The following is a 10204-nucleotide window of genomic DNA, read 5'->3' as shown; positions in this document are numbered from 1 at the left end:
ATGCCAAATGAAACAACTATACTGAAACAAACTCGTTTTTAGAAATGATAACTGTTGGGAATTTGGAGCAGACAGCTTTCAGTACTCCCAAACCAAAGAGTCGTCTTCTGCTAGAAGTGGTTGCTGGCAGATTTCTTCCTACAGATTTAAACTCTTTCTGAATTTACAGAAATGAATAGTGTTTTGGAGGCCAGCAACACCTATAGTTAACAGGAAATTAGTACAACAGAGTCACACCACTAATAATCTTAGGAATTTAGAAATTTCTGAAGCCTTTGACATTTGCAACCAAACGATGACACCATGTTTCTGTGTATTAGTTTATTTAATTCTTTATCGCCACTAAGAGCAAGTAAATTATGTTGATACAATTGGTAAACATATACATTCGCTAGAACCTCCCACAATCCCACAGAGCTAAGGGAAACATTAAGGATGTTACAGGATTAATGCTTTCATTCTATAATATGGATATATGGCTTTCATACAAGTTTTAAAAAATTGAAAAGGTAACACACTACTAGCTTACAAAATCAATATACAAACTGGAAAAAATAAAAGAAAAAAAGGAACAGCATAAAGAACATAATCCATGAGAAGATATATAGAACTGGTTTAATAGATATATACAGAATTAGAAATCCATTGAACATGATACTCAGGCTTTAATTTGTTATTTTGACTTTCATTTCTTCTCTTACTTAGCACCCAAACCACAGGTATCAAGAGGATTTCTGTTTTGTTGTTTTTATTATTTATTTTTTTTCTTTTCTTTATTTTTTCCTCACTTTTTCTTTGCAGAGAAAAAGCCTTTTTCTTCTTAGGTTTCAATGTTCACACTTAATCAGTTCTTCCACTTTGAAGCTTTGAATAAAGCCCTTCCATGTTCTTACTGTGACAGAAGAGAGTGTCACTTTGATACTAAAAGTCCTATTGGCCATTTCGTTGGTGTGTGTTTGCATTTTCCTTGGGCACAGCTATCCTTAAAATATTGTGCTGGAGAAGAGAAGAAACATGACTCTCCAGCCTATATACTACTCTTCTATTAAAAAAACAGAACACAGGCCAAAAGTTCTCTCACTTCTGCTTTAGCATTAAAACATGGCAGCATTAGTTGTGAGTCACATTTTGAGTTATGGATGCTCTTTTTTATATACTTTTGCTTCAATGTACATGGATCTTTATATATATGCAATATGTATGAGCGTATATTTAAAGATGCTGTGTTTGACTGACATCCTGATGACGTGGTTCCTAGCTCCAAGAGGCAGCAGAAGTAGCCTGCATCTGCTGCAAGTCCCTTCAGTGATCACCATAGTCTCTGGACTACCAGAGCCATTTTCTTCAGATGTAATAACCTAGATGAGCTATATAATTATAATATAGGAAGTGTAATGAATCATCCATTGAGAAAAGTCAGATAGTGCCTGGCTGCCAAGCAGATTAGGCTGAGGGAATTCAAACAGTGTAATTAATTAAATGAAGTTGGCTAAGGGTAAGACAGCCCTGCAGAGGCTATTCATTTTCCTAGCTTTACATCACAGTATTCAATGCTAAAGCTTTTGTACGGTCTTTAACTTTGAATGACTTTCCAAAATAGGAACACTTGGAGAGTCTTTGTTTTGTTTCATCAGAAAAATCACACACTGGACTCACGCTTTCAGTTTCATTGTGATTTTAGATATGTACTTATTTTTTGGAAACTTGTGACGTCAAGACACTCCACATTTAAACGGAAAACTGCAGAAATGACAGAGGGCTTGCACAGCCCTACCAATGTAATGACAGAGAATATAGCTGAGTTCTCATGTTTTCCCTGAAATACATCATTTCTGCTTGGGTCAGTCATGGGGCCACAAGGCAGAAGAATGGCAGAAGGGGAACATTAGAAGAATTATTAAACCTCATTGTTTAGTTTTAATCCAAAAGTACATGAACATTTCTGTTGCTATGAAAAACACTATCTAGACCTTCTTCAAATTCAATTATCCATGAACTTTAATAGGGTCCTTCCACACTCTACTTTGCTCAGACAGTACTCACTATATATGAAACTCTATGCACCATGTTTCTTCCCTTTAATCTAAAGGTATAAGAGAATGTGTTGGGAAATGATCCAACTTCTTGCTCTGTTTATGTAGCTAAGGGGCTCTTCTGTTTGAGAGTAGCCATTCTTTCATCACACTCTCTACTCTTCATTATAAGTGATGCATTTCTTTTCCATGAGGAAGCCTCACTCGGGCTGAGCTATGACAGAGCAAGCCACACTCCCAACAGATACAGAGAACTAACTTGCTCATTCTTATATTACTTTGTTCACTGTCATCTTCTGATGAACACACGTTCACTGTTTCATTTATTTTTAATGTTAGAAGGTCACAATAAGAGGTAACTGATGGTAGAGGCTTCCTGGGACTGTTTTACAACAAGTCAGCAGGTAGTGGAGGATATATCCTTTAGCATTAGGAAGGATCAAAAATGTCTGCAGATGTTAGGTGGGAGGTGGATTGCCTTAGCAAAATTGTTGGAAAACCAACTAATACTACTAAAATTAGGGGTGAGCAGTGGAGGGCAGGCAATAGGTGAAATCTGTCCCCATACAGGAGAGAATATAGTCAGAACTTTGCATAAGATGCTCTCCTAGAGAGCTTTAAAAGATTGAATAAGAGATGTCTATCCTTCTCCTTAGCATGAGAATTTGGGAGATGTAAAAGATTATTGTGTCATGTCAGAATGGTGTACCTGAACAATATTTAGCTTTGGAAAATCAGGAGGTTTACATTGTTAATTACATTGTTGTTGCAGAGCAATTTCAATAGCAACTGAGTACAAAAAATGTATTCATGCATAGGAAAAAAGAACAGATTCCTAGACTGAAGGAAAGCCAGGTTGTCTCCTGATGGATGCCTTCTTTTGAATATGGAGTGGGACTCTTCCATAATTTCAGTAACACCCTATAAACGCCTAGTTCTCATTAAGGCACAAATAAAGCAAAGACAAAAAGCAAATGTGACACCAAGTAATCCTGCCTTCTCTAATCAAAGAAGCAAGAAAAAGAAGTTTGCATAAAATGCTCCTGATAGTTTTTCTTTCTTCTTGACATTGGCCCTGTGAACAATGCTACATTGTCTGTTGATATGTTTTATAATTATCACTCCTGTATTTCTGCTTATTTTCCTCCCTTTGAAAAAACAGTACCAGTAGTAGTATGATTAGAAGATGAGAACCAGAAATTAGTATTTACCTGAATGTACAGCAAATGTTTTCCCCTCCTGGGGCCTTGCCCTAAAACATAACTTATGCTATAGTCTTGCTGCACTTACTAGTCTGTGAAATATGCCAGGCTGACAAGCAATGATTCTCTTTCAATAGGGGCACTTCTGCCAGGAGACGTGCTGAAGTGTTAAAATGCCCCATTCCTCAAATACTGATTTAAATCAAGATACAGACAGCCTAATTGCTTGGAAGCATGGCTCAGCTTACTTAGAGGAAGCAGTGGGAGCTATACACAAATTTCTCTAAATTTAAACTTGCTGAAATCCAGAGGCTGGATGCAGAATCTCTCTTTTCTGGTGTTCAGCAACTCACCCCTCTCCTTTCTGAGCACTTAGACCTCCCAGAAAAAGGCTGCCATTTGAGTAAAGTATGATAGATACACGTTAACAGTAAGATGCAAATATAGACCCAGATGTATGTGGTTGAGAGGTACAGAGGAAGTCTTCCTATTTCACACCCTCTGCTCACAGGACTGCTGTACTTCCTTCTGGTCCTAGTGTGATGCTTTGTTTGATTGTTTGATTTCTGTAAACTCTCTCCATGGATGCCCTACACTATCATTGTAACAATGGGAATTTGACTGACTTCCTTCAAAATCTATCAGGAATGTTTCTTTTGCAATCCAGATGGGCAGTTAATTGCAAGGGACAAAAGGTGATGGAGGAAGCACAGGGAATTTGTTTTCTTTTTATTCACAAAAGTAGAAAAGAGAAGTCATATCTAAGGTTTGCTAATGGAGAGTCATACTGTAAGTCTCAGCATCAATCCCAACTACTGCCAGCTCCCTGTGAAATGTGGACTAGATTAACTCATGTAAGACAATGATGCAACAGTGTCTACACTCAAAGCTGAACTACTTCAAGTGAACTGATGCAGCATTTTGACAGACAAACCTTTGGTGAGTGAAAAAGCTTCTTCCTCCCTTTGTCGTCAATCAGATCTACCAATTCATTAGTTCAAGTCTGAGGCATAAGCAAAGGCAGACCTGATCAGACCATAAAACAAAATAAAATAAAACAAAACAAAACAACAAAATGAAAAGGAAAAAAAATAGCACCCAGCATCACCCAAATAAAAGCCTTTATGAATTGCAACTTGTCATTTTGGGTTTGGTCATTGCACGTCCACCATATCTGGGACATTAATTATATCACTGTCTCAGGTATGTCTAATAGTATAGTCAAAATAACAAGGACATCAACAAAGACTGCAAAACTCACCCAAGTAGTCTGAGAAATATTTGTGACTAGTCTATCCTGACTATGTGCAGCCTGGCTTCAGAAGGATTTGGGAATGTCTACAGAAGGACTTGCCTCACTGTCAGTCCAGATCAGCTATAGTCCCCATGTGAGAGAATAAAAGTGGACAAGCTCTGCTTTTTTTAATTTTTATTTTCTGCTTAGAAAAGGGAAGTGAGAAGATAGACCAGTAAAAGACTCTGCATTACTATAAGCTAATTCCAAAAGAGCATTGTGATTTACCCAGATGATTGCACCCTGATGCAGTTTCACTGAAGTCAATGAGTATCTGCAGGAGCAAAAGGGAGACTACGGGAGACTTCCTGTTGACCAGCAGGCAAAGCCTGGGGCCTACACCAATGGCGAAGCTTACTTCTTGCTCATGAAATGTAAGGTTTATAATTTTCAAATGGTGATTTTTAAAAGAATTTGAGCACTGAAATCCCATAGGTTTCTTCTGATATATCTGGTCTGAATGTTGTTTGGCTTGTATAACAATCTTTTACCTGACAATATACCAACTCACTGCGAGATTTTTTTTCTCCTTTGTGACTTTTCTCAGGACTCATAATTATTTGAAATATTTTAAATCAAACAAACAGAAAACAACAGGTTTTACATTTTCTTTTTTTTTTTCCTTTTTGAGTAAAAAAAAATAAAAGAAATTAAAAGAAAAAATCTATCTCTATGGCTAAGATTTTCCAAGGTATTCTTACTTATTTAAAAATGGAAGAAAGCAAAAGGTATCATCTTGACATTTTCATTCTGCTATACTAATAGACGAATAAAACTAAAAATTAATTTCATTCTTATTTGTTTCCATTCTCATAAAATGTCCCCTTTCTGGTCAGAAATATGAGCCATCTTCCAAACTGATTTGTTCTGTTACTTCCCAGTAGACATAATTTCTATTTTCAACCATCTATAGTTAAAATCAACAGGAAGATTCCCACTAATACAAAAGAGAGTTGGATCAGGCAGAATAGCAACAATTAGATTTTTATGTAAAAGATATTCTTCGTTCTGGAAAAAAAAAAAGAAAAAATAAATTAAAAAGGAAGAAAGAAAAAAAGCATGTTTGTGCTTTTGCAGGTAAAACAGATGACATTATCAGTCACCATTGTCAACATGGTAAAAGAGGAAAAAAAGTTTTGCTATCCTTCCACCTAGATATTTTTGTAGAAAGTATCTTTTCTACAAAATCCTAAAAATTTAGGACCATGATATATCAAACCACTGAAAGATTTTACAATTTTTACTGCCAGGAACCAAGCTACAAACACCACTGTTTTTTACCCAGAGTATGACAGTTAAGAATGAACATTCATCACACAGAGAAAAAAATTCTTTGCCTGCAAATGCTCAACAAAATGCCCCCATGCTCTCCTTAAACAAATAACTACATGGAGTTATCCAGGTGTAACAACAACTTAAGAAACAGTATTTGTTTGTTGTTTCAGACATACGGTTCTAATTTAAAATATAACTGCACCCAACCAGACTCCTGCATCCACACAGGGTATCACTGGGTTAGGCAGGGCTCTACACAGGTTCAGATTCTGCTTGCAGGGAGTAGTTTCAAGACTGAGACCTACAGCAAGACTTGAGAAAAAAAAAAAAACTATTTCAAAAACCTCTACACTGTTCAATATGCAATAGACAGAATTTTCTCTAAATGAGTTTGGAGTCCTTTATCACAGGCCTCTAAAAACTGTTGTTAGCGTTATACATTAAAAATACTGAAGTAATAAAAAAGGATATTTTTTGCCTGTTTGCTTGTTTCCTTCTATTGTACCATTAAGCTATAAATAATTTTAGGATAGAATGCCTAGGTATAAATGAAACTGTTAACCGATCGTGTTTGCTGATGTCCCTTTCTCACACTGCCCAAGTTGGCTCCATTAATCCAGCATCTTCTCTTGTTTCTTGCCTTCCTTTTTCTTCTTCTTGGATTCTGTCAAGACAACAATAACCACAAACAGTCAGCATCTAAAAGTCCCTGTAATAAACTTCATCCAATATCCCTGAAAGTTCCCCTTTATTTCTCTATACACATAAGAACAGATTTTGTTTCCTGAGCAGAGAAAGGGGAAACTGAATAAAATGAATATAAAATGAACAATTGAGAAGCAAGGGAGGATGGGAATGGGGTGCACGTCTAGTTCAGTCCCTTCATATCTGAGCACCGACCCTGCTTGGCATGCAGAGCATCGTGTCAGGAACTTGTTCCAAAAACAAGAAAACAGCAAGTGGCTCCTGGAGAAACCAGGTCATGGCTGAGCAGAGAGCTGGAATAAAGCTCTGCACACACTACCCACACACATACCCCTCCCTCGCGTCCTTTCTATTTCATTGTTCATCTTTGGCTTTCTCTGAATATGAAGGCAACTCCAGAGCGTGGTAAGAGCTCACTTGTTTCTTCAGCTTCTCCACTGCCAGCCCTTCCCCATTTGTTTGGAACAAACACCTGTGCACGCTTGAGAGGCAGCAGAGGTTTGGTGTGATCTGTCCAGATGATTAGTACCAACAGGAGCAATTGCTGCTCTGACTAATGTGGGGTGGGCAAGGGAACAATGTGAAGATATAAGTAAAAGTGTATATGTTATACCCACAGTAACTTCCACCATAATAAAGGGTAATGCTGTCTTCTATGCGGAGAAGAAATCAACAAAGAAGCATAAAAAATGAGTAAGAAATGAAGGGGATTAGATACTTTTGTCCCATATACAATCTTGTAACGGGGCAGCTAACAACTCCGAGAGAATGAATAAATCCTCTGAATATCACTGTGAAAGGCAGAAAAACAGAGACTACAAGAGATGGAAAATGAGTTTCTGTGAAGTAGTTGTCTGGAAAGAAAACAGTAAGCAGTAGACTCATGTTTGCCTTAACATGGGTTTCACTGATAGACACTTCCCTCTTTTGAATTCTGACTTTATTCCTTCCTTCTCAGAGGAAAACAGAAAAAAAAAAGTCCATCTCAGGTGAAGAGGTAAAGTAACATCCATCACCCTGAATGAAAAAGTGAGCTCTTAGTCTTTAAGGAGGTCTTCTTTGTGAATATGATTATTTTCTCCTTACCCAGTTCATGTAACACCAACAGTCAAATAGCCATCAACTCCAGTAAAACTAATTTATTTTATTAAAGCCAAAGAAGCTCTGTTGATATCCTTCAGATAAGAAAAAGGATAAAGTACCTTAGGACAAGAAGTAATTGTTTTCAGTTTGAAAATGTAAAAATTATTTTTATTATTACTTTATTATTTCTCTGCCTTTTTGTGTGAGTGCATGTGTATGCATGCCTACAGCCTGGAGCCATTTCTAGAACCTGGTATTATTTTACAAACTATCATTACAAAATGTCATTTTTCGTTAATACAGAATTTGCACTCAGCTGAAGCTTTCTTTTTCCCCTACTACTTTTCTTCTCCCCTTCTAATCTCTTTTACTCAAGTCTTTCTCTAAATTTCCTGTTATATAACTGATCCTCCTGGATTCTGCACTGCATTTATTGGCCTATCTTTCTGTCTCCCTTTTCTATGTTTTCCAAGAAAGAAACAACATTTTATTGATAGTTTATCAAGACAGGCACTAGGATTTGTAAAATCTATTCAAACCTGGCACACACAAAAAAATAAAAATAAAAAATAAGGCACTCTGTAGGCTTCAATTACATTCACCTATATTCATGAAAACAGATGTCTGAATGTGGGCTGACTAATAAGAGTACACTACCAAAGAGAAAAATATGTGCAGCTCACTTTTGGGATGATGTCACTTATTACCAGGAGAAGGTTTTATTCAGCAGTCATTACGTGATCAAATCAGACTGCCATCTCAAAGACCATGTCTTGCACTTGACTTATGGTCCCAGCCTGATGTCTGTATCTACTTCCCAATGAAAGGGAGAAGCTAAACTCACTCCAGTGTCCACCTTGCAATAATCAATTTGCACATCACACAAACTACCAAATCCATCTACCTACACAGGGAAGTGTTTTTGCTTGATGCCTTGCTCCCACCTGGGAGGTCATTCCTCTCACATTGATAGTACTCACACTGCCAGAGCTTAATCTTTCAGACAGTTTTGCTGTATTGATGCAAAGCATACTTACTTCATGAAATCACATGTAACCTCAGAGTTGTGGCAATATAAAAAAGAAAACAGCTCAAATATTTCCCAGTCCTTAGGCTCTTTTAAGAACTCTACCCTAGATGTCAATATCCATATAATGACCCATCAAAATATTGCTGTTCATGCTGTCTTGCACAAGTCTGCTCACAGCTATCCTCCACCAGCTTTGACTGTATTCAGACTACAGTATGTCCATGGCTAACTACAGAAAGTTGCTTTAAAATGCACTGTGTTCATGTTTTCTCACTGCTCAGATCTCCGCTAATATTTGTGTCACTTGGTCTTTCACTGTCCTCATGTTTATTCACTCTACATTGCTGCCTCAACTTTTATGTGCTTTAAAGTCATCTCACATGCCACTCTGTGATCTATGTCACCCTGATCACTTTGCCAGCATTTCTCTTTCCAGGGTAGCCAGCCACTCTATACTGAAAGGGTCACCATGCCAGCAATGCCAGCCCTGACAACATGATTGAAAGCCCTGAGCAGTTTAGAGTTCAGTGCCAGTTACCTCAAAGCTCAACTGCCCCTTACTCCTGCTACACACATCTACCAGTTAAGGGGGGGAAAGATCCCCAAGATACACCACCACCAATAATCCCATTCAGATTCCTACTCCATATAAGAAAATTACCAAAATTAGCACAGATTGTATGCAAGACCATCTCTGGCATTTCCTTTCAGGTTTTTTAATGTGATCACTGCCCACTGTCAGAATCTGCAGTAACTCCTCAAGCAATACACACTGAAAATAGACTTTATGCTAGGAAAGCCACTATGCTGCTTTCCACATTTCACTGACACTACAAAGCAGCTTGATTTCAACGATTTCTGGGGCTGTGCCAGAAGGAAGAAAGAAAAGGAACACAGTGAACAAAGTCTACCTTGAGCAAACCACTACCATCTGCAAGAACCCTGGGGTCAACAGCAGCCTCCTTCACCTCACCTACCTAGTTAAAGCAAAATTTGTAAAGACGGAGCTATGCCCCTGTGCACTGGTTGTGTATTAGCTACAGAAAATGTATTTGCTGCAGACAGGTGCTACCAAGAATATGCAGTCACTACAATGAGGTGATCGAAATTGATGAAAGCCAGGTTCATACCAGACCATACTAAATTTTTAATCTGAATTCTAATTTTAATCTGAATCTATACACTGCATTACCTGCTTCAAAAGTAGGTGGTTTGATATGCTTAGTACTGAGTCATTTACTGGAGGTGTCTTTATGAGCTACCTCTGGGGAATTCAGGACCCATAAGAGGAGGGAGCAAGGCAGAAAGCAGGATCATCACCTGTGCAGTGAAAGGAAGGACACAGATAGATGTTTGCCTGTTGCTCTGAGTGCACTATGTGATATTGCCCTAGCCAAACTATCCTGCCACCTCTGGCATGGCTTAGTACACAGCAGTTAGCTATAACTCATCCAGGCTTCCTTCACATCAAGGAAATACTTAGTTTTACCACCCCTATATATCCTTGCAGCAAAACAAAAGGACCAGGAGAGTGAGCTATGCATAGTCTAGAATATTAATGAGAATGGTAAAAACCACTCTC

General features: G+C 37.9%; 1 protein-coding gene across 3 annotated transcripts in view; it reads right to left on the bottom strand.

Moving 5' to 3' along the window:
• Positions 1-314: 314 nt before the first annotated feature.
• The window catches only part of PTN (pleiotrophin), a 72416-nt gene continuing 62526 nt past the window's right edge, over positions 315-10204 (bottom strand). For all 3 annotated transcript variants that reach the window (XM_031589810.2, XM_031589811.2, XM_090144545.1), the window contains exon 5: positions 315-6468. In XM_031589810.2, the coding sequence (XP_031445670.1) occupies positions 6416-6468 (53 nt within the window). In that variant the 3' untranslated portion in view covers positions 315-6415. The remainder of the gene's footprint in view (positions 6469-10204) is intronic.

The sequence above is a fragment of the Phasianus colchicus genome, chromosome 1 (genome assembly GCF_987193195.1).
Source record: "Phasianus colchicus chromosome 1, bPhaCol1.hap1.1, whole genome shotgun sequence".
Taxonomy (NCBI): domain Eukaryota; kingdom Metazoa; phylum Chordata; class Aves; order Galliformes; family Phasianidae; genus Phasianus; species Phasianus colchicus.
Note: the sequence above shows the minus strand (reverse complement) of the source record. Positions and strands in the feature narration are given on the sequence as shown.